The sequence below is a fragment of the Crotalus tigris genome, unplaced genomic scaffold, assembly GCF_016545835.1.
Source record: "Crotalus tigris isolate CLP2741 ecotype Arizona unplaced genomic scaffold, ASM1654583v1 scf7180000018260.1040479, whole genome shotgun sequence".
In the NCBI taxonomy this organism is placed as follows: domain Eukaryota; kingdom Metazoa; phylum Chordata; class Lepidosauria; order Squamata; family Viperidae; genus Crotalus; species Crotalus tigris.
The window spans coordinates 324,427-350,083 of NW_024096909.1; the positions used below are offsets into that span (position 1 = coordinate 324,427).

At 37.6% G+C, this 25,657-nt stretch overlaps 2 protein-coding genes across 2 annotated transcripts; one reads left to right on the forward strand and one right to left on the reverse strand.

The window, feature by feature from the left end:
• Positions 1–1,743: 1,743 nt before the first annotated feature.
• PNO1 (partner of NOB1 homolog) lies at positions 1,744–10,288 on the reverse strand. The gene is made up of 7 exons (XM_039349334.1): positions 10,037–10,288; positions 8,737–8,886; positions 7,758–7,841; positions 7,190–7,250; positions 6,221–6,338; positions 3,305–3,375; positions 1,744–2,515 (listed from the first exon to the last, which is right to left on the reverse strand). Exons 1-7 carry the CDS (start codon positions 10,220–10,222, stop codon positions 2,448–2,450), a joined length of 738 nt encoding a protein of 245 aa, XP_039205268.1. The 5' UTR covers positions 10,223–10,288; the 3' UTR covers positions 1,744–2,447.
• A 130-nt stretch (positions 10,289–10,418) lies between these two features.
• Positions 10,419–23,871, forward strand: DNAAF10 (dynein axonemal assembly factor 10). The gene is made up of 8 exons (XM_039349329.1): positions 10,419–10,790; positions 14,497–14,597; positions 17,380–17,510; positions 19,195–19,296; positions 20,085–20,200; positions 20,818–20,952; positions 21,929–22,026; positions 22,965–23,871. Exons 1-8 carry the CDS (start codon positions 10,599–10,601, stop codon positions 23,170–23,172), a joined length of 1,083 nt encoding a protein of 360 aa, XP_039205263.1. The 5' UTR covers positions 10,419–10,598; the 3' UTR covers positions 23,173–23,871.
• The last annotated feature ends 1,786 nt before the right edge of the window (positions 23,872–25,657 follow it).

The window sequence follows — 25,657 nt, forward strand, 5'->3', positions numbered from 1 at the left end:
TTGCCCATTTTTCTCAGTGACAGTTCATTTAACAACAGGTAGCATCAGATTTAATGTTTAAAGGGATAACCAATTCCCAAATTAATTTTTCTTTCATAGACATGTTAACTATCCTGTATTAGTGAATAGGAACCGTAAGATCAAGATACATTAAGCTGTAATTTTATGGAAGTTTTTGGCACACTAATGGGGAGAATTTTAGTTGGTCAGTTTTATTCTTAGTTCCATGGTAATACCAATTTTACTTTAAGCATAGTATTTTTTCTAAATTTGCAATCTTGACTCATTGCACATATAAGGGAAAGTTCCATCTAAGATATATCTACTGTAAACATCAGGGAATGAATTTAGGATTGAATATACATATTGTCCATTCCTACTTCAGCACAGAATCTTATACTTTTTTAAAAAGCCAATAGTATCTTAGATCCAAAGAGCCTCATGTATAATTTAAAAGAATCCCCTTGAATCTGAAGAGGGCTTTTCCTGTACTATCTCTGAAAGTATTAGAAAACATGAGGGGCTGTAACTAAGAACTGGCACCATACATACAATATATAATTCAGCCATTCAATCTGATTTTGCAAATTGACATTAAGCTTGAATAAATTACTGGGAATTTACATAGTTTAAGAGCTAGTTTGTGGTATTAAAATTATGAATTTTACTATGAAAGGATATTTAGTTTGCTATTAGCAAGCCCTTATTAGCATGTGCATTCATGGGGTAGGACACCCCTTTTAGCTGCTTGCAGAATCTTACAGCAAAAAAAATGGAAAAAAAAATCAGTTGTTCCAAAAGCTGCTGTAAAATGTCTACACATTTGGGCCATGAAATAATATGAAATGGGCTCTGATCTATAAATGCTTTGATGCCAAATTACTAAAAATTACATTTTAAAGTGAAGGGAACCTGCAAGGCTCTTTTATAACAGATAGATATTCATGTCCTGAGAGGTGGTTTGGTGTAGTGGTTAAAGACATTAGGCAGAGACCGAATTCTAGTCCTGCTTTAGGTAGAAAGGCAGATAGGTAACTGGGTCAATTCTATTCTCACAGCTCTAGGAAGGAAAAATCAAGGTACTTCCCAAAATGTCTGCCAACAAAACAGCAAAGACTCGCTCAGGCAATTGTCAAGAGTCGAGACTAATGGTGTAAGATTCCACTCGCCTCCATTTTTTAGACTTCTTTGGTGCCCTCTCAAGTCTAGTTTGCATTCTCTCTGCTATAGAATTAGAAAAGCAGGTGGCCCTAATGCAAAAACAGCTAACCCTAGGATCTTTACGTATCTCCCTCTGTATTTCCACAATATTGAAAAAAATCTTATTTCTCTCTTCTTCCAGGAAGGAAGGTAGCAACATTGTAACAGCTTCCTTCCTTCATCTGAAAACTTCCTCAATAAGAAGGAAAAATATGTGTGATTGGAAACATTTGATCAACTCATTTTAACATCTGGATAGATGTAGTTAGACGTGTGTAGTTTGCTAGTTTAATACACTTTAACCGTAAATATATTTGTCTGCTAAATATAGCAAGCAGCCCCATGCTTTGATAGAATAGCAGCTTTGCCAGCAACCAGTTATATTTCTAGATATCTTAGTATTTTAAGAGAGTTGGGGATTTGTGTTAAGAACAACACATCTAATAGTGACTTGCAGCATACTATCCAAAGTATTCTGATCATAGCTGCTGTATTCAGTTAACCCTGTATCCATTTAATTTACAAAATAACAATTATGTCAGCTAGAAGGAAATTCAAGTACCAGTTTTTATTGGACATAATTTCATTTAGAATGCTTGATGATAGATATTTGTTTGAGAGCATTGCTGCAGCAGTTCTATTATATACCAGTCATGTTGGAACAGAAAATTGCTACCAGTTTACTAGGGATGTGAAGAATATTCCATGCATGAAACTGCTAGTTATGAGTGGCATAGGCATGAATTAATTCGGAAAGAAGTATTTGGGGGCAGGGAGAAAGTGGAAAATCCTAGGGATATTGGTGGCAACCAGAAACAAAGAAAATGAAGATGCTGCAAAGATCAGAGGAAGGAGCAGTTCAGGTGGATATTTTCACTGAAAGCTAAGGATGTGGCAGTAGCTAGTGTGAAATAGGGCAAGGAAGACATTGGGAAGATCGGTAGTCTGCCACAAGCCAAAGGAGGGAAGAGATAGGCATTTCATATCAGCCTTGCCCAACCCACCCTTAAAATCCTTCTGAATTTTGTTTCAGCCCAAACTCTGGACAAACAAAATATCCCAATTTTTGGTTTGGCTGAATTGTCACCCTCTTGAAATGGTTTAGCAGAGCTTCTGAAACACAATGTGTTTGTTTTGGGTTTTAAAGAAAAGCACACTTTCTTGTAATCTACATTTTGACATGGCTTCTTTCTTCAAGTGTTTTCCAGTATCTTGTGTAGAATTTTGTGACTTCAAAAACTGTAGTTTTAAAATCTTTCTGCTGCTCTGCTAGCTACTGCTCTAATATTGCCATAAACTTTAGATGGAGGACTTCCTGTAGAAGAAAACAGTGCATTAATATAACTGATTTATAGCTACTGATACAATATATTTTTAAAAATACAGCAAAGGTCTACAGTTATAATTAGTATAATAAAAACTATTAATAATAAACTATTCACTTAGGAATAGAATTTAGTTCTAGGACAATGCAAGCTCTTATCAGGCTGCTGTGTCATACATTCTTGAAGGAGATGGGCATTCTAGAAACATGAAATATATGTGTGTGCGTGTGTATATGTGTATGTATATGCTGTATGTGTACACACATTCATGTATGTATGTCTATGTATATATATTTAAAATTGGTACAGCTTAGGCCTTTTTCTAACTAGAGTACCCCTAAATGAAAGTATGTTACGTTACATTAAACACAAAATTCTATATATTTAGGTTAGAATTTAGATAGCAGATTCAGAACAAGGGTAATAATGAAGCCCACTGATGAGCCATCAGTTTAATGATATGAAAAAAATTAACTTTTAATTTCTTGCTCCAAAAACGCCTTCCAATGTGACATGTATGGAAAGCAGCAATTTTGTGCCATCTCAGTTTTTCTGTGTTTGATTACCCACCCTTGAAAACTTGAGGTGTATAGGGAAACAGCCTGTAGTTATGGCTCCTACTCCCTTGATCACTGTTTATAGCCTTTAGATTATCCCTTGCCCTCATAGAAATGTCAAGTTACATTTCTCTAACTAAAAGCACTTTCTGCTTGCAAATCTTTCCACTTTAACTGACAAGATTCAAAATATAATGTTAACAAAAGGAAAACAAGTTTTACCTAGAATGAGATTGCAAATGGCTGTCCGTGCCATTTTAATATTCTGAAAAGATCCTAAAATATGAACTTTCCTGTAATTAAAAATAAAAGATCTCTCATATAAACTAGATACGGAACATCTGAAAGAATTCTACTTTTACTCACTACACAATTTTATATAATATTTTATATTTTTATACAAAAGCAACTCCAAGATAAATTTACTTTCATAAGGACCAGTTTCAGCAACTGGATATGCTTTGCCTTTACAAATCTTTAGAAATGTTCATGACATAATGCCATTCTCATTTATTTCATTCCTGAACCATCTGTTGGGACACACTGAATGTCTTAATTGAGGCTCATTAACTCTTCAATTTTTGCTTCTCTTATTGCATAATACAATTACCATTCTACTTTTAAATATAATTAGACAACCCATGACCCTTTGGGTTGTTTCTAAGATCCTTGCCAGATTCCTTAATGTCCTCAACAATGGCATAACTTTTAATGTACTTAAAAAGTTCTTAAAATTCAAAGAGATCTATCTACCTTGAAAGTAGCCCATGCTGAACTGTGTATTATAGTCAAACATCAGAAGTTGCTCACAGGAAATATTTTATGACATTTTATATTATGTCATAGAATGCTTTATGATTATTTTTATCTCATGTTTTATAAAATTTGCCAAATTTCAGTTCCATGGGAGTCATGGGTCTGGATTTTGGATGTATTCCATAAGTTAGCTAATTTGAGGTACCTTGGTTCAAAAAGCATTGCCCTATGACATTTCATCCAGTTAAAGGTCATGAAGAGTTTTATTGGTATATAGATACAAGTTGCTACAGACACTGAGACACACACACCTGATTGTGATATTAAACAATTTGAAATAATGCCCATAGACCTTTTCTATTGCTACTTGTTTTTTGTAATATGTTGACTGATGGAAGGCTAGAAATCTTGACAGCTTGAATATTTTTGAAATCTCTGAGCCAATCAAATCCAGGCATTATCATTATATGAGTAATAACAATATAGCATATATAGAGGCTTCATCTGCTGTCACAAGCGATGCATGCAAGCAATATCAATTTGTATATATACTACTTTCAGCCAGAAGATACACTGTAAAGTGTCTTATTCCTGGGAATTTATCAGTAGGATCCAATAAACTGAAGATTCAGTTTTAATATATCCAGCATGTACAGTGGGGCAAAAAAGTACCTATTTAGTCAGCCACCAATTGTGCAAGTTCTCCCATTTAAAAAGATGAGAGAGGCCTGTAATTGTCATCATAGGTAGACCTCAACTATGAGAGGCGAAATGAGAAAACAAATCCAGACAATCACATTGTCTGATTTGGAAAGAATTTATTTGCAAATTATGGTGGAAAATAAGTATTTGGTCACCTACAAACAAGCAAGATTTCTGGCTCCCACAGACCTGTAAATTCTTCTTTAAGAGGCTCCTCTGTCCTCCACTCATTACCTGTATTAATGGCACCTGTTTGAACTTGTTATCAGTATAAAAGACACCTGTCCACAACCTCAAACAGTCACACTCCAAACTCCACTATGGTGAAGACCAAAGAACTGTCGAAGGACACCAGAAACAAAATTGTAGACCTGCACCAGGCTGGGAAGACTGAATCTGCAATAGGCAAGCAGCTTGGTGTGAAGAAATCAACTGTGGGAGCAATAATTAGAAAATGGAAGACATACAAGAGCACTGATAATCTCCCTCGATCTGGGCCTCCACGCAAGATCTCACCCCGTGGGGTCAGCATGATCACAAGAACGATGAGCAAAAATCCCAGAACCACACGGGGGGACCTAGTGAATGATCTGCAGAGAGCTGGGACCAACGTAACAAAGGCAACCATCAGTAACAAACTACGCCGCCAGGGACTCAGATCCTGCAGTGCCAGACGTATCCCCCTGCTTAAGCCAGTACATGTCCGGGCCCGTCTGAAGTTTGCTAGAGAGCATTTGGATGATCCAGAAGAGGATTGGGAGAATGTCCTGTGGTCAGATAAAAGCAATGTAGAACTGTTTGGTAGAAACACAACTCGTCATGTTTGGAGAAGAGAGAATGCTGAGTTGCATCCAAAGAACTCCATACCTACTGTGAAGCATGGGGGGGGCAACATCATGCTTTGGGGCTGTTTCTCTGCAAAGGGACCAGGATGACTGATCCGTGTACACCAAAGAATGAATGGGGCCATGTATCATGAGATTTTGAGTGCAAACCTCCTTCCATCAGCAAGGGCATTGAAGATGAAACGTGGCTGGGTCTTTCAGCATGACAATGATCCCAAACACATCGCCCGGGCAATGAAGGAGTGGCTTCGTAAGAAGCATTTCAAGGTCCTGAAGTGGCCTAGCCAGTCTCCAGATCTCAACCCCAAAGAAAACCTTTGGAGGGAGTTGTCCGTATTGCCCAGCGACAGCCCCCAAACATCACTGCTCTAGAGGAGATCTGCATGGAGGAATGGGCCAACATACCAGCAACAGTGTGTGCCAACCTTGTGAAGACTTACAGAAAACTCTGTCATTGCCAACAAAGGATATATAACAAAGTATTGATATGAACTTTTGATATTGACCAAATACTTATTTTCCACCATAATTTGCAAATAAATTCTTTCCAAATCAAACAATGTGATTGTCTGGATTTGTTTTCTCATTTTGTCTCTCATAGTTGAGGTCTACTTATGATGACAATTACAGGCCTCTCTCATCTTTTTAAGTGGGAGAACTTGCACAATTGGTGGCTGACTAAATACTTTTTTGCCCCTCTGTATAATAAGCATGGCAAAATTATAAATGGGATTCTGCAATTGCTTAAATATACAGAGGACTATTACACTAACACCTGGAAGTTTATTAGCCAAGGTTCAAAATTTTAAAAAGGTGGGAACTATGTAATACTTACGAATCTGCAAGAACTATTCGCGTCCTTGTTACATTTTCAATAGTAAATTTGGTTTTTCCTCCTTTTCCAGCAATTCTTCCTATTGCTCTTGAAAGATGATCTCCTTTTAAAGGTTTGACTAAAGAGAAAACTCTGTTTTAATTATTTGTTTACCACTTCCCTGGGCTTTAGTTTGTTCATGTTGGAGTCCAATGAATCGTGATTGCTAAATCTGAGTAAGTGTGAGACTTAGTTCACTTAACAGTCAAGTGAGAACCAGTTATTTTTTTAAAATATATACTTCAAAAAGATTTATGAAGTTTTACCCCCTATTCCCCCCACATTTTAATGGGCTATGCTGATAAGTAATAATACAAGAATTAAGATGACAGGATTCAACCATTTTCTCAACACTTCTCTCAGGTACACTGATGAAACAAGGCAATCCACAGAAATGAAACCCAAATCTTTGTTGGTATAGAAAATCTGCTAACAAATAACATTTAGAAATATATATGTATACACAGAAACAACAAATTTGCTTTGAGAGTGCTGAAACTAGAAAAAAATTACACAACTCTAATCACAATCATAATTATTTAGTAACATATCTCTAATAATGCTTTTGCTGTTCAATCTGCATTAAAGATTCTCATGATAACTCAGCAGAAGACCTAACAGTGATATTCCATAATAGTTGATCTTTTACAATTTTAACATATCTTTTGAAATCCACAAGACATGTTAACAGTTACAAATAAAGGCTGGCAATTTTAACTGAGAAATAGTTCAACTAAAAAATTAATCGGTGGGAAATGATCTTTCAGACCAAACACTGTGAATACATGTTTCAAACTTATTTTCAGAGGCTATTTCAGGCTTTGATGTATTCCTATCAATGAATAACAGTTCTTAACTATATGTATTTCACATCCCAATACCCATTTATGTTCTGATCTTTTGATATCTTATACTGATTTTCATACTTACCATCTGTTACTTCAAATGATTCTAGAAAAAGCTCATCTAATCTGATCAATGCAAGTGCATCCTGAAAAAGAGAACAGCATTTTTTTTAAAAAAAAAATAACTATGACTTTTAAAAATACAGGATCAAGAACAGTCATTAGTAAGTCACCATAGCATATGGATTCTCTGGCTTTGCATTACCAAAACACAGTAAAATAATTGGCTAGAAATCTGAAATAATGGACAATAGTACTAAGTTCCCTAATACGCACACTTATACAAATACTTCAAAGAATATATACCACTACATAATTCTGGAAGTCATCAATTGGCAGGAAATTATCTGTCAATTAAAATGTTCTTAACCCATGGGTTTTACCATCTCAAAATTCATTCCAGACTGTTCCCCAATTTATTTGCGTATGCTCACGGTACACGGTACAGATTCAGCAACTAGACTCACAAAGTATTAAATCCCTCAGCTAATTATTGAAAAAGAACAAAATTCTTCCCCAACCCTGTATGGAAAATACTTCTTAGATCTTTTCATTTCATACAATGAAGTGAACTACAGTAGACAAGAACTTACTTCAACTTGAAATCCTAGTATAAAAGCTTTTACAAAATCAGCTGCTTTTGTCAAAGCACCTATGTCTTTTGTTTCTTTACAAGTCTAGAAAATAAAATAAGTTTTACAATTTAGGAAGTGATCCTTTGGAAGATACATAAAATATTACATGAAGCACCATAATCTACTCTCCTAAATATTTAATCCAATTAATTCTAAATATTAATTTAAAAGATTCTATTAATACAATATTCTATTGCTTCTATTATATAAAGCTAATTTGACAGTGCTAATGAATAAATTAAAAAAAAACTTCAAATCTGTATAGAATTATAATTATATTCTATATTGTGGTTGACTAAATGAATTGATACATTAATTTCAAACCATTTAGAACTGACGTTTCCAATTTTAATAACTCGGAACTAAAATGCTATTTTAACAAACCAGCATTTTCTGAAATTAACAGAATTATTAAAGCATTCTTTACAGATTCAAAAATAGCTGTCAAGTATCCCTAGGCCAAAATAATTAGTGAAGTTGTGAACCAAAGTATTGATCTACTCTTCCTCATTTACCAAGGACAAAAACAGAAGGGGGAAATTTCTGTTTAGCCATGCCAGTGGCATCCAAGTATAATTGCAATATAATTTGCTACTATCAACTCTGCAACATGTTCTGGGTGGCAACCAGATAAATAGTTCCCCTTGTGAAAGATCTGCTCCTATTTAAACAATGCACATTTGACTTATCTATTTATAGTTGAATGAATATTTATTTCATTGGAATGCCTTCTCATATAATTAAATTATTTAGAATTTTTATTGACCAAATTAATAAGGCTTATTATGGCTTACTGCCAAAACATTAAGCAGATAACTTGTTTTAACAAAATATTATTTCTAATGCCAAAAAGAAATTTAGGAGTGATTTTTTTCTAACAGCAGACACAAATACAAGACATCATTAACTTTTCAAAAACAGTAGACTTACAATTTACCTTTATCTCTACATTCCTTGTTTTTAAGTTAAATCTAATTTGAAGCAGCAAATGTTCTACAATTGGTGTAAAAATTTTCATCCAGTTCTCTTTCAAAGGAGTATATCTGTTTGCTGGTACAGGAATTTTTCTCAATTCACCTTTTCCAAACTAGAAAAAATAGTAACCATCACATAATAAAATGTTCAGCAAATAAAATTATTCCATGCATTTAGTTTAACTCAGTTTACATACAATAAACTACAGAAAATATTAGTTTTTTTCTAATATTAGATACATTAGAGATTCTGTCTCTAAAGTTCTACCTATTCAAAATTAGAAAAGAGCTGTTAGTTTATGCTAGTGTTAGTCTATTATTCTGACTGCATCAGATTCCTTCTGATTTTTGTTACTAAAAACTGATGTCCATCTTATACAGATCTAATAAAAATCCTGATTTCTATATACAACATGTATGGCAAACTTAGTCACCCTATAACAGTATACTGAGGATCAAACAAATTTGTTAGAGAAGCTAAAGCAGCATAAAATGGTAAAAACCTGTTGCTTTTATTTTGCACCAGGAAGCAAAGTGGCAATCAGTGCAACTCACAAAGCAGAGGTGTTACCTGGGCATAAGGAGGCATGCCCATCACTATCTGTGCCACTGCATTTTGGACCAGTTGAAGCTTCCAACAGGTTTTCAAGGGCAGCCAGATGTAGACTGCATTGCAGTACCTAAGCCATAACATGCCTGTCCAGAGCAATGACTGACCATCTCAACATCCATCCTGCCTCCCGCAACCAAGGAAGAGAGAACTATACAGGGGAACAAGAGTGGATGCATCACCGCCATCCCGGCTCTGCTACAGGTCATTGACAAGTGCGACCAAGACTTATCTCAGTACTAAGACCTTGCTTGAAACTTGATTCTGACTTCCACCAAAATAGCTTTTTTTCTCAGAATGAACACCAAAGCGAAGAACGGGAAGCCGGGGATGCCTACGTTCAGACAGACCCGCCCACCCACAATATAATTATAATAAATTGACCTGATGATTACATTTGCGCTTAAAACCAGAGTAAGCCACATTCGGGTTACTACTAGAATGTAGTATAAACTTGGTCCTGAAACACCCGCAGCTTAAGGCGCCTGCTTGCCATTTGCATTCCAAAACGCCATATGCCTTTCCTCGAAAAACGCCAGGCTGGGAGGGGAAAACGTAATCTGCGCCCAGGCATTGAGGAACGATTCCCGGTGACCCTTTTCTACTTCGGCCAGCCCAGCGCAGCCACGCCAGGAGCAACTGGAGTCACTTACGGCGAGGGCTTCCCCGCTAAGAGGAGGGAAATCCGGCCGCTTCCTAGGCACTGGGCTCTCGTTCGTGTCCATCTGGGGCTCCCGGCGCCTCTTCCGCTTGAGGACCTTCGTGAAGCCTTCTTGGTGAGTTTGTGTTTCCATCTCTGTCGGAGGCAGCGGCAGCCGCTCTCCGCCAGCGCTTTCCATCTCCACGCTTAGCCGGCCTTATCTAACACGATATTGACAGGAAGAGGCGGGACTACGTCTCGGGCCACGCAAGACAGCCGATAGGAAGCCTTGCCGTTCCTCCACTCTGCACTCTATGGTTGGACATCGCGCTCTCTTTCCCCGCCCTTTTCCGCCCTATAGAGAGAGCGAAGGCTTGGGTGGAAAGGGATTGCGGTGCTGCGCAAAAAAGGAGTACGGATCAACAACACCCTCTGAATCTCTATGATCTAGTATACCGGATGTGTGACCTCTCCGTCGCCTACGCATGCGCGGAGACGCTGAGTAGGGGGAGGGTGGTGGCGCAGATTCAGGCCCGGTCTGGTGCCGTTGGGCTCAGGGGCGGGTTCTTGCTGTCATGTCGGCAGGAGGCTTGCTGGATAAGCCGCAGATCATCGCGCATACACAACACAGCTTGAATTACACTGTCTTCGATTGCAAATGGGTGCCCTGCAGCGCTCGCCTTCTTTGCTTGGGCAATTTCCCGCGCGGCACCGGCGTCATTCAGCTCTACGAGCTGCAGGGCGGCCGCCTCAACCTCCTCCGCGAAGTAAGGAAGAGAACGCACTGGGCTGCAGCAAGAAGCCCATGTATACCAGCCTCACTCCCAGGAGTTGCTATATACTTGACAACCACGATGCTAATTTTGCATGGGCCACAGGATACTTTCCTGGGCTTAAGTGGAAGCTCAAATTTCCCTAAGTTTTCTATCGACTGAGATCGAGGGCTGATACCTTAATTCCAATAGAAGAGAATATGTGTAGCTCAGGGTTGAACTACGAAGTGTTGTGCTCTCTGGGCTTGGTTGTTTGCACGCAGCCGTTTCATTACCCAACTAGGTAACATCATCAGTGCTAGTCCTGAGTCTGCGGTTTGCTCCCTCTTCATGTACAATAGCATGCCCTGCTAGAGTTGGTGGAATGTGGTTTTCTCTTTGGTAGTTCCTTGATTAGAATATTGTTTTTTTTTTCGCTTTACTTCTTGTCTAATGTTAATTCCTGCTTATCTAAGTGTGGGTTGCTGTAGTAGAGGATGCAACCTGGTCTTTTTCTTTCCTTTTTTATTGTCTCTTGAATGGTGTCCAGATGTGATTTTTTTTGTATGTGTCTGATACTGACACAGAGTCCTTTAATGGGATTTTACCATTCATAAAATGAGATCTCAGGATCTCAGGTCTTGTGAGAATTACATATGTTTATCAAGAAGTGATATCAGGAATTGCTCTCTGTCGCTCATTGTGTACTTAGTAAAGATTGCCCTATGTTGGGGGCTCCACATTCCTTTTCTTACAAGTAGAATGCCTGGAGTTTGCTTCCACTGGCATTAATTGCAGTGTAGCATTTGTACAGAGTCAGAAGCAAGATGCAAATGAATGCAGAAGATGAGTAGGAAAACAGCTTAAAGTTATTGGTCATTTCAATATTAATCTTTTAATTAAGAAGCTTCAATTCCAGTTAACAGAATACATGCAACAGCATCTTAGAACAAATCATGAAGAAATATATCCAATTAGTGCTCGACTTACAGCCATTCATTTAGTGTCCATTCTAAGTTACAGTGGCATTGAAAAAGTGACTTATAACCATTTTTCATACTTACAATAATTGCAGCATTCCCATAGTTATGTGATCAAAATTTGGACCCTTGGCAACTGGTTCATATTTATGACAGATGCAGTATCCTGGTGTCATATGATCTTTTGTGACCTTCTAACAAGCAAAATCAAGTGGGAAGCCAGATTCACTTAACAGCCATGTTACTAACCTAACAACTGCAAAACGGGGCCAAACTCACTTAACAACTGTCTTGCTTAGTAACATAAATATTGGGCTCAATTGTGGTCATAAGTCTAGAAGGACTATTTGTATTGGCATTAGTATCTTGTAACAATGTCAGCACCCAGTATTTGGCAAAGCAGTATATTCAAGAGTCACGTGTGAAGAAATGAATAATAAAGAATGCCACAGTGCTCACCATGGAAATAGGCATTAACTGTTCTTATATACATAGCAGTCTGCCAAACATAGTGCAGTTAATTACTGTAGCCATAGCACTGCAAGAGATGCACAGCCCATTGGTTTTATTCTTTTCTATAGTACAGATTGACTTTGTAGAGTATAAAATACAATAATTAAATCCTCATAAGGGGCAAACACTTCATTTTTTTCCCATTTCACGGAAAATGAAATTAGGTTTTAGTTTTAATATTACTTTCCAAAAAAAGCATATTTTATCTATAAATAAGGTTTTTTTTAATATGAATGGATCACCATGAATGGCATTAATGAATTGTTGGCAGAGAGTTGAAACAGGGCATATCTACTTTGAAGTGAAGCATTCTTTAGAAGATCTACATACAGTATATCGTCCGTAAACTAGCTGGACAGGCTAAATTAATTAGTTTAATGCAAAGTTCTGTTTGCAACGGAAGTGCATGCAAAATATACTGGCTGTGAAGAAAAGTATGTGGAAAAGCATAGTATATTAGTATATATCTTATAGCAGGGGTCCCCAACCCCTGGACCATTACCGGGCTGCGGCATGACAGTAACCGGGCTGCACAACCAAGGAAATCCCCATCCGCAGGATGCAGGCAGCATACAAAACCCTGCCCCTCCGGTCCGCAGAAAAACCTCTCCACGTAACCGGTCCCTGGTGCCCAAAAGGTTGAGAACCTCTGCCTTATAGGAAATGTGGGGACAGGGAAAGTGTGTGCTATATCTATTTTTTGTGGACTTTTTTTTTTTTTAAAAAAAAACCCAATCGTCTACAAACACATACTAAATGGAAGGTTGGAGAAAATAGAAATGGATGAATTTGCCCATATGAAGTGGGATTTTAAAGATGAGGCAAAATGCGACAGAATAAATATAATTGCATGTTTTTACAGAAAGAGTTCATTTTGGCTCAAAAGTTTTAGGAAAAAAATGCATCTTAATTTGATTTTCTGTAAAGAAATTGAATTTTATGGATCTGGCAAATTTGAATGTTGGTCATTCTGAATTTAATGGTATCTTTAAATCTTTCTGTGTATACATTTATATATATTAGTTCTATTAAGCACATGTATGATTTGTAAGGGATGTACAAGTAGCCCTCCATTTACAACCACAATTAAGCCCAAAATTTCCATTGCTAAGTGAGACAGTTAAGTGAGATTTGCCCCATTGTACGACCTTTCTTGCCACAGTTCTTAAATGAAAGATTGCAGTTGTTAAGTTAGTGACATGGTTGTTAAATGAATCTGGCTTCCTCACTGACTTTGTTTGTCAAAGTTGCAAACTATGATAACATGAACCTGGTACATTGCGGCCCATCATAAATACATGCCAGTTGCCAAGTGTCCAAATTTTGATAACATGACCATAGGGATGCTGCAATGGTCATAAGTGTGAAAACTGGTCAGAAGTCACTTTTTTCCGTGGCATAACATCGAACAGTCACTAAATGAATGGTTGTAAGTTGAGGACTTACCTATGTTTAAAAGCTTGAGATACGAATTGCAATTAAAAAATGACTTCAAACTAATGTGAATGGCGACTTCTAATTTTTCTGTTTCATGCCTATTTAGATTATGCATTTAGATTATGCATCTAGAAAGTACTAGGTTAACAATTTGTAGATACATTCAACTGGAGAAAATAAAGGAGAACGTGCATGGGAGAGGCATTCTTTATGCCTTTGCAATGATAATCTTCTTTGACTTATTTGGAATTCTTCCCCAAAAACTACGAAGTCAAATCTGTTCATTCATTTGAACCCTAATGGAAGTGAAAAATTGTGTTCAGTCAATGTTTGATTCTAATATGTAGAATATGTTCTAACACAGTGGTTCTCAATCTTTTTAATGCCGCGACCCCCAACCGGTCGTAAGTCGGGGACTACTCAACCGGTCGTAAGTGAGGACTACTCAACTGGTGCAGCATCGTTTGCAGAATTGGACTTTTGGCAGGCTCATCAGGGCAGAGACAGCCTGGACAATTCCTATTGGCTTTTGAAAGCCAATAGAATTAGACTCTATTCAAGAGAGTCTATTCTATTGGCTTTCAAAAGCCAATAGAATAAAAGGGACTATGCACAGCTAAGGAAAAGGGGGGAAAAAATGGCAGACTGCGTTTGGCGACCCCCGTGAAATGGTTGTTCGACCCCAAATGGCGTCCCGACCCATAGGTTGAGAACCACTGTTCTAACAGGTAAAACAAGATATACATCGAAAATAATAATCATTCAATGTAAATATTTATCTCTACTTCCAGATTGAAAAATCACATCCTATTAAATGTGGAACCTTTGGGGCTGCTTCTTTGCAACAAAGATACTTAGCTACTGGAGATTTTGGTGGAAATTTAAATATATGGTAAGAAATGTTCATTTTGCAAATTTTAAAGAAATGGATTTATCTCTTATTTGACAATTTAAAGTCACTGTAAAATCAGTATTGTTCACTGTCTTAAATATTCTTAATTTAGAAGTGTTAGGTTTTTAGACAGCAATAAAACATTTACTTTGAAGAAAACTGAATTAACTTTATTATCTTTTATGATTTTCTTTTTCTGAATCTTCCAGTGTCAATTATAAAATATGTTTTAAAGCCCAGGTTAATTTTCAGACCAATTTGTGATTCAGTACAGATAGTCATGATTTATAGTTGTGATCGTTCAAAATGGCAACCCACTTGCAAAACAGGGGTTATGACTCAGTTCTGCTCCTCCTGCTCCTCCTCATCACATGTCCACACTTTGAGCGCTCCACAGCATGGCTGCATCTACTCCCATTAGCAGCATCCTGGTATCACATAACTGCATTTTACAATGGTTTTGCTAAAAATCAGAAGTAACTTCCGAGTTCTAGCAAAACTGTTCCATAGTAAATAATGGTTTGCTTAATGACCACGATGTTCATTTAATACTGTAGTGTTCCTTTTATGTCTGCTGTGTTTGGTTACTGACCATTACAAAAACAGTTGTAAAATTGAGTTGGTGACATGACCGAACTGATTTATGACAGTTGTAACATGCAGTTGTAATGGGTAGACTCCATTATGGTTGTATGTCAAGGACTATCTATATAATAAATGTTTGTAAAAACATTTTTTAAAAAACTCCGCATTGTAACAATTACAATTTTATATCTTTCCATTTTGCATCATGAGGGTAATAACATATATTTTTCTTTTGACTACTGTCATGTTTTAAAGAAGAAAAAAAACTTCATGTTAGTATTCAGTTTTCTATGTAGTAAAGATAAATGCAAAACGCCTTGGACTGCAAGGCGTTCAAACCGGTCAGTCCTAGAAGAGATCAACCCCGACTGCTCTTTAGAAGGCCAGATCCTGAAGTTGAAACTCAAATACTTTGGCCACCTAATGAGAAGGAAGGACTCACTGGAGAAGGGCCTAATGCTGGGAAAGATTGAGGGCAATAGAAGAAGGGGACGACAGAGAATGAGATGGCTGGATGGAGTCACTGAAGCAGTAGGTGTGAACTTAAATGGACTCCAGAAGATGGTAGAGGACAGGAAGACCTGGAGGAACGTTGTCCATGGGGTCGCGATGGGTCGGACACGACTTCGCAATTAACAACAACAAAAGATAAATGAGAATTCTGTATTCTGCAACTGATACTATCTTGCCATTGGTTCTCTCATCAGAAAATTTATAAATGGCACTAGGTATCAATTTGATGACTGGTGTGCCATGTATGAATAGATGAGTCTAGTTTTTAGACTTATATGTTAAAAATAGTTCAGAAGCACTTTGAATCCTTTGCAAAGACATTTCTCTGCTACTCAGTAAAACCAGTCTTGTCTTTTTGAAAGTTTCTACATGATTCTTGAAAATGTGGTTACTTTAAGAATTATATTAACTTTAATAAAATGATTCCTTAAAGTAGACATATCAAACACAAGGCCCGGGGGCCGGATGCGGCCCGCGAAGTGGTTTCATGTGGCCTGTAAAGCCATCCTGGAAACAGCGAGGGAACAGCCTCCACTGCCTTGGCCCTGGCCCAGGCCAGCCGGGAGCCAATGTACAATTTTGTGGTGGCCATCTATGCTGAAACACATTCAGTCTTAGCTCCACAAGGCTGTCTAGAAACAGCGAGGAACCAGCCCCTGCCATGTCGGCCCCGCCCCCTGGGTGCATGCTGGGGAGGTGTCACCCTTTGTGAGGAATGAAGAAATGCACCATCGCCTGGAAGTGGCCAGCAAATGGCCCTCGCCTACTTCACCTATCTGGCTTGATGGGCTCCGGGGGAGGGGTTTCGGCAGGCAGTGAGACACTCTCCTGACAGCGCCGAGAGGCTGAGCCGGGCGGCACGAATCCCAAAAGAAACGCGAGGCCACCCAGCTCCCAGCCTGCCCAGTGTCAGCAGGCAGCAGGGTGCTGTCCTCACAGCGCCAAGAGCTGAGCTGGGTGGCGTGAATCTGATGAGAAGGGCAATGCTGCCTAGCCCCCAGTCTGCCCAGTTTCAGCAGGTAGCAAGGTGCAAAGCTGGCGAGCTTCGCACCACCCGCCTCAACCTCTCGGCACTGTGAGGAGAGCGCCCCGCTGCCTGCTGAAACCACGCCCACCCAGTAGGCCACACCCACTCCATCCACAGCCACTCAGTAGGCCGCACCCATCCTGGCCACACCCACCCGGCCCCGAGGGCAACCGCAATGCTGATGCGGCCCTCAATGAAATTGAGTTTGATACCCCTGCCTTAAAGGAGGTGCATCTTTTCTCTGAACTTATGTGAAATTCTGGGTGGGGGGAACCCAGACTATTAATGAATAATAGAGATGTGATGTGACCTCAGGAGGACAGAAAAACATCTGCAGAATTATTTTCTAATGCATAGCTGTATTAATTATATTTTGAGTATTGAATGTTACATTTCTAAATAGATTTACTGAGAAATATAAATACATGTTTCTGATCTTGGATTGGGTAGTAGTAGATTTTATGGACTACCAGGAAGTGTCATTGGCAATAGGTCAAATTAGGAAATTGTGAAACTTTTTAAAAGATGAGAATGACAAACTACTTCCATCCTGGCATCAAGAAAACTGGTATCTATATAGTCATCAAGAGATGAATTCTAAATGAAGGAGATGTTTATGAACAAACATAAAATAACAGTTCCATTTCTGCTGTTTAGGAATTTGGAAGCTCCAGAAATACCAGTATATTCTGTGAAGGGGCATAAAGAAATCATAAATAGCATTGATGGAGTTGGTGGTTTGGGAATTGGTGAAGGAGCTCCAGAAATTGTGACAGGAAGTCGTGATGGTAAGTTAGTCGTCTTGCAATGTCCTCAAAAGAGAGAACAAGGGAAGTAGATTAGAATAGGATACAGATACTTTAAATCTGTAAAAATCTGCATTATGAATTAACTTTGATTTTAAATTTAAGATCATTTTAGCTTTAAATTGAATGGAAAATACATGGTGATGAGTTCCTTATGTTTTTTTCCCCATCATCCAAACACCCAAATTTTGATCAAGTAACTGTAGGAACATTGCAATAGTCGTAAGTTTGAGGACTGGTCATAAGACACTTTTTTCATCACTATTGTAACTTCAGTCTTTAAACAAATGGTTGTAAATCAAGGAATACGTGTATTTAGAGAATTTTAAAAGTATGACCTTACCTTATAAAGGTTTTTTTCCTGTGAAATTGAGTTATTACTATTATCACATTTATTAAACAAGCAAATATTTTTGTGGAATATCAGTGATAACAAGCTACAAATTTATTTTTAATCCAGCAGATTCTGAAGAATTGAAAAAGAACAATCAGCAGATTAAATTTGCCTGACATTCCATAAACATTTTTCACTCGCATAAACTTGGTAACAGCATTATATGCCAGCTTTTTTCCATGTGAGAGTCCTCAGTTGCCATATGATATAGTTACAAGATTCTGCAATAAGATCTACATATGCTGTATGTTCTATTTTGAGTCTCCATCGAACAGCATTTTCGCATAAGTCATTAGAGAGCTGGAACAAACTGATAGCTACATGTATGAAATGAAAAAAGAGGAACACAAAATAAGTCAGTTACAAAAGTCTAAAACTGATTTATAAAGTATGTTTAAGCTGGTAGTATTTGGCGGACTTGGTCTGGGGATAAAAACTTTCAGATCTAGTTAGTCCTTGAATGGAGAAATTCTGGGAAATACGTGAGCTATAAGCTAGCCTGTGAAGCTGAAAAGGCTCCCCAAAGAAGGTAACAACCCATATTACTAAAACCATATGGATGAGGCAGGGAAATATTCACTCAGAGGTGTGCACGGCTCAGTTTCATATATGATCCCAAGGTAAAGGATTTCCTTATATTTTTGCTTTTGGGCACCAACTTACCCTTCCTGGGAAGGGAAGATGGGGTTCAGTGCCACCAAGGTAACCATGAGCTTCTCCTACCTAGGTGAACATAGGCTCAATTCATGTAAGCAGCCTCACATTAGATCTGATTTGTGTCTTCAACCAACTAACATATAATCTGAAGACAGGACGTTGCATTAGTTCTTTGTAATAGTCAGGTCATGCTCTGGTTTCCATGGCCGCATAAACCTCTGAGGAAGGAGGGACCTCTGACCTGACTTCAGTCGGAAGGAATTATAGAAACATGGCTCTTCAGAAAGACATTTGAGAATGAATATGATCATGCTAACGTGTTGGCACATCAGACTGACTAAAATGTTATCTTTTATTAGTAATATTGTCAGTCATTGATAATTTTTGGAAATGAAGAGACATATAAGTTGTAGAAAGCAAAATGGTAATCTCCGTTTATACTGTTGCCAAGAAAACTACAGGGATTCATTTGTGAAGTCACCAGGGGCTGAACTAAACTGAAAAGACTTTTACATACAGATAGATAACTCTGCATGTATATGCATGATGGTTTCTCAAAAGCAAGCTGCAAGCATGATGTAGAAGAATAAATACAAATTTACGTGATGGTTGCAGGGACAGTGAAAGTCTGGGACCCAAGACAAAAAGATTTTCCTGTTGCCAATATGGAGCCAGCACAAGGAGAGAGTACAAGAGATTGTTGGACAGTTGCATTTGGTAGGTCTGAGTTTCTAACCTGTTCATGCCCTATAGAAATTGGTCATGGAATTTATCTTGTTTTCCCATTACTTTATTCTCTGAATGGCTGTTTTCACTTTAAAAAAAATGGGAAAAAGTCTTTAGGTTCTTACACAAATGTAATATTTCTCTAATATTCATTAAAACAGCCTATTTTCAGGCTTTAAAACCTAAAAACACTGTTGAGAGGTTTTGAGACGCACACATTTGTGTGCGGAACTTTGTGCTATATTGAAACAATACACTGTTCACGCATGTTCTGAAGCATTTCTTCAGAATAATTTTCATATCATTCACAGTATTACTGAATATCACAATATTCCTTTTTTCAGTTGCTCTGACACAGAAAGAGGATAGGAATTATTAGGGAAAATTGCAAATTTTGTTTGAAATGCTGATCATAAAATTATTCCTCTAGAAATCAGGAATCAACCTATTGCTTTTAATCTTCTCCAGTATCAAACAGCCAGTTTGATATCAGATACCCAGTTTGATATTAAACAGCTAGTTTAAAAACTCCAAATCCTGTTATTCAGAGGCAGAAAATATGTGCATTAATGTCTTATTTAAAATAACATATAAATTCTGCAATTGATACTTCTTTTGCTTTAATGCTACGTTTTCTGAAATAAAATGATTATCTCATTGCAAAACTGTTTTACTACAAATATATTTCCTTAAAACTGGTGTACAAATACAGGATTGTTAGAATAATGTTTGGTTATTGTTGATTCTTTATCTCAATACTGTCATCTTATTTTAATTAGGCAATGCATACAATCAAGAAGAACGGGTTGTATGTGCTGGCTATGACAATGGGGACATCAAGCTGTTTGACCTTAGGAATATGACATTACGATGGGAAACCAACATTAAGAATGGGGTTGGTTAGACTTTTTTTTCTTCACAATTTTTATTCACAAATCTTTGTAATTCTGTGGGGATGGGTAACATTTTAAGAGTTTTTGTTGGTTAGTTAATCAGTTTGTTTTACCTGACTGTTAGACTAGCAGTGTGGTCAATCTGTAATGGAACGATAATTATGCTTGCCCAAATATTCTTTAAAATAAACATGAAAATAAAAAAAATGTAGTCTCTCACTTTCAATTATATTATTCAATGGGAAATTCAGAAATATTGTTGAAGTGTAAAAATTTTGTGAAATCTTGTTGCATAATTCTACTAAAAAAGGCCTTTGATTCCATTAGGGCAGTGTTTCCCAAACTTGACAATTTTAAGGCATGAGGACTTCAACTCCCAGAATTCCACAGCCAGCAACGCTGGCTGTGGAATTCTGAGAGTTGAAGTCCACATGCCTTAAAATTGTCAAGTTTGGGAAACACTGCTAGGGCTAAGCAGAGAACTAGAAGAGGAAAAAGATGGAGCTAGCTATTCTCTGTATCCTTGATAGAATGTGCCTCTAAATAAATTGTATTACAGTTCTTTCTTGTAATGTGTTATTCAGTTGTAATTTATTGGTTGGTTGCTTTAAATTTCTAGGTCTGCAATGTTGAATTTGACAGGAAAGATATAAATATGAACAAATTGGTAGCTACGTCGCTTGAAGGAAAATTTCATGTTTTTGATATGAGAACTCAGCATCCAACTAAAGGTTTTGCTTCTGTTTCAGAGAAGGTAAATTATTTTGTTTAAAAAGAGATTGCTGATTTATAGTGGGAGGTGTTCTGTTGACACATGCCATTGAAGGAGGTGGTGAAGTTAGAGGAGGTGATTCATAAGCACTCATACCCTAATCCCTGGAATATGTGTCTCATGCAAAGCTAAATTCAGAATGGATTGGAATATTATTCTCTCTTTTAGCTAATAAGGTTAGAAGCCCCTTGAGATGTGGAGAACAATCCATCTCAAGATGCACATTTAATCAGGAAAAAGGAGATTATATTTGCATTTCTATCTAGCCCTCCGTGTGAAAAAAGTACATTGAATAAGATGAGTATCTCCCAGACTGAGTGCTACAAATGAATGAGCCACCTAGAAGAGTCAAATATGCATTTACATATTGGGCTAGGTAACCCTGGCTATCAAGCAATTAATTGTGATGAATCTTGAATTGTCTTGTATTTTCGGAAGAACTGTAGAGAGAAAGATGCTTTCTTACTCACCCTGGGCTTTGTGAATTGGAAAAGAGACTCTTGATGCTTCTCAACTTGCCCAGGCAGGAAATCAGCCCCTTCTTTGCATGCTCTGGCTGCCTCTCCCTAACTGTCTCACTTCTTTTTGTATTAAAGAACTTAAGTATAAAAAGTCTGTCTCCTTCACCAAGTATGAAATGAAACTCCTCCAACTTCCATTTTCTCTGTAATAGGAAACGTAAGGGAAAATCGCTTTATGTTTTACAGAATTAGGCACAGTCATGTGACTGCCAGAATTACGACGACTTCTGAACTCAAGGGTTCATGCTGCTTAATGATTAGATAAATGTGTGCTCGTTCGTCATTGCACATTGCAGGCTAGATTTGGGGCACGAACACAATTTTTAGCTATATTCTAATCACTCACTTTACTGATTTTCTTGAGTCTTGATTTCAGAAAACTACAAAAGATTTCTCTTTACTGTCTCTCTCATTTTGTTACATAATTTTGTTGTTAGGCTCACAAATCCACCGTGTGGCAAGTTCGGCACTTACCACAGAACAGAGATATCTTTGTGACAAGTGGAGGAGCTGGAAACCTTCATCTCTGGAAATAGTAAGTATTTTACTTTCCATCAAAGCCATGTTTTTTGAGTGATGCAAATTTTGTACCTCTTACAGAAGTACAGGCTTACAATATTACATTACAAGATGATCAGGGCCCTGGAGACTAAAACATACGAAGAACGGCTGCAGGACTTGGGTCTGGCTAGTATAAAGAAAAGAAGAAACGGGGGCAACATGATAGCAGTATTCCAATATCTGAGGGGCTGCCACAAAGTAGAGGGGGTCAAATTATTCTCCAGAGCACCAGAGGGCAGGACAAGAAACAATGGTTGGAAACTGAACAAAGAGAGAAGCAATCTGAAACTTCCTAACAGTGAGGACAATTAACCAGTGGAACAGCTTGCCCTCAGATGTGGGCACTCCATCACTGGAGGTTTTTAAGAAGAGACTGGACAGCCACTTGTCTGAGATGGTATAGGTTCTCCTGCTTGAGGAGAACTCCAAGTCCCTTCCAGCTCTATTCTAAGTACTAAATATTTACAGACTTACAATAGAACAAAATAGAATTACACACTAAAGTAATGAAAAGACAAAACAAAAAGTCAGCAGTTTGAAGTAAGTGTTTCTAACAGCAACAAGTTAAAAAACAAAGCATTAATATTACATGAACTCAAGAGAATAAAAATAGTACAAAATAATATAATGCCAATCCTTCCCCACCTCTAAAAAAAGGCGAAACAGGAAAAAGCAGGCAGACTTTAGTGAGATGCAAGTTACCACGGAGAGATTAACTCCAGGCCTTTTCTTTGAGCACACCTCTTTCTTTTAATCTTAACGCATGCCATAAAGTTATTCTGAAGATAAAATGCAATGTCTCTTGGAAGGCATCCTGAGGCTTTTGGAGAAAATGTAGGAAGATAGGACAAAATAATTTGCGTTGTACATATTCATAAAGTGGTTTCACTCATTTTATTTTCCCTGCTTTAGTGAGTATCCTGCACAGCGCTCTAAGAAGGATTCAGAAGGAACAGAAATGGGAATAGCGGGATCAGTTAGCCTTTTACAGAATGTGACATTATCAACCCAGCCCATTTCTAGTCTTGACTGGAGTCCTGACAAACGCGGTCTCTGTGTCTGTAGCTCGTTCGATCAGACTGTGAGAGTACTCATAGTCACAAAATTGAACAAGATTTGACAGGAATTCTAACAGCAAAAAACTTTCATGTGTGTTCTTGAACAAAGTTGGAAATTTAATGAGAAGATACAAGATGTGAAAAAGTTTTCATGAACTGTGGATTTTATATTTCTAGAAAATGTGCCTGTAGTTTAACACAGTGTTTCCCAAACTTGACAATTTTAAGGCATGAGGACTTCAACTCCCAGAATTCCACAGCCAGCAACGCTGGCTGTGGAATTCTGGGAGTTGAAGTCCACATGCCTTAAAATTGTCAAGTTTGGGAAACACTGGTTTAACATATTAAGACCTATTCACTGTTATAGATGTATTTATATCCAAGCTACCTTATGCTTATAGCAGAATTGTTGCAGTATAACCAATTTTCTTTAAATTAATTATTTTAATTATTTTGAATTCCCAAGTACTCCAAATAGCCTGCTTATTACCGTACTATGTTTTGGATTAAACTGATTAAAATTTGAATAGCTGTTTTAATAGATTAGATTTGTTTTGTTATTGACTACCTGTTTAAACATTAATCTGTATGTTCAAATCAGTAAATATTCTGCCTTTAAAAACAAACGTCCTTAAAATGTGTTTGAGGTATTATAGATGTTAATCAGATTGATGTCATTTAAACAGATAGATGTAATTTACCTGATATATTTATATAATTCTTAAGAGTGTCAAATAAAAAAAATTGTATTTTTTGAATTATTTAAGTATAATGATTTTAGATTGTATGAATAGTTATCCTGTCCTCTAGTGGAAAATTGGGCATATTACAGAAAATCAAATAAAATAAAAACAGGGTTTGAATGACAAGCATTGAACAAAATGAAGTATGTCAGGGAAGCTACCTATAGGATTTCTAAGGATTCCCAAGTGTTTATTAAGAAATTGTTATCACAGCCCCTATATATAAATGGTCAGTACATTATGTGAAATGTAATTAACTGGGTTAATTAAGCTATGCTTACATTAATCACGGATAAGCATTACATGAATATAGTAACACTGAACACAATTAGCCAACCACATTTTAATCAAATGTACTGGCAAATTCATTTTGGTTAGCTTGCAATTTAGAGTGTCCTGTAAATCCAACAACAGCAACAATAATTGATTAAATAATTTATTGTGTGGCCCATCTCCCAGTGATTCATTAAATTGAATTGAATGCAGTCTCGTTTATAATGGGTTCTGCTACAAATAGCAGATCTCTCTTGTACAAAAGGATTGCATTTGTATGCTTAGGCACAAAATACACATTTTAAATGAATTTAGATGTCAGTTGCTTTCCATTCCAGTTTCTTACAGATGATCACAGTTTTGGGTGGAGTGGGGTGGAGAATACGAAAAAAAATTAACTTTTTGGTAGCTCAAAGTTCCTCTTCCCTGGGAAAGGGTGCAATTGGCACACAAGATGAAGCTGTGCAAAGGCTTTCCTGATCATGGTCATTATCTGTTCCACAAACAGCCATGAGTGAAAGAAGCTTACCTAATTGCACAGGCAGGTTGGTGAAACCCCACTGATAATTTGGGACAGTGAAAACAACTCCAGGAGATAGAGAATTCCTGGAACTAAGGGACCGAGTCTAAAACCGAAAGACACTCAGTCTTAGGGATGAGTTAATTTGTGTACTGCTACATCCAAGGACAGAAGTTCTATAACATCATTAGGATGGTCCAGCATGGAGATACAAAGCTGGATATGCCATGGGTTGTTTTGCTCTTGATTTCATGAAGAAATCATAATGCCAAGGTTCAAAGAAAGTGGTAAGCCATAAATCACAAGGACAGGGTTATATAATGTTCAAAGCAAAGAAGCACCCTGTTCCTATAACACCATAACTCAACTATTAAAATAATCAAATCTCCCTCTTAATGCTTCTAGCTGCAGTCTTTTTAAGCTATCATTTTGAGAACAGGAGCTCCCCATCTATTTTCTCAAGAAAATGTGAAGTACGTCATCAGCTATACCAGGAAAGTATTGATAAATCTTAATAACATTGCTCCCATCCACTCCACTGACCAGGCATTACTGGATCAATGTAGCCCAGAGGTGTCAAATTGCGAGCCCATGGCCAGACGCGTCACGTGGAAGCCGCACCCACCGTATTGCCAGCAATGGCAAAACCGGCCCGATACGTTGCACGATGTCACGTGACATCGCGAGTTTGACATGCCTGATATAGCCAATCAAGGTTTGAGAAGTATGTCCCTTACTGCTCAAGTTCAACATTTAGTCCAAAAAAGGGTAGTTTTTCAGCAGCTCAATTTCTCCAGTTCTGTTGGAGGGATTATATATATATATATATATATATATATATATATATATATATATATATATATATATATGTATATATATAGTAGGTCTTTGGTTGTTCGGGTTTTCTCCCAAAATTGGAAGTGTCTTGGCGACGTTTCGACGAAGCACGAAGCTGAAAACACCAGCCTGAAGATGACGAATGGGACTTCGTCGAAACGTCGCCAAGACACT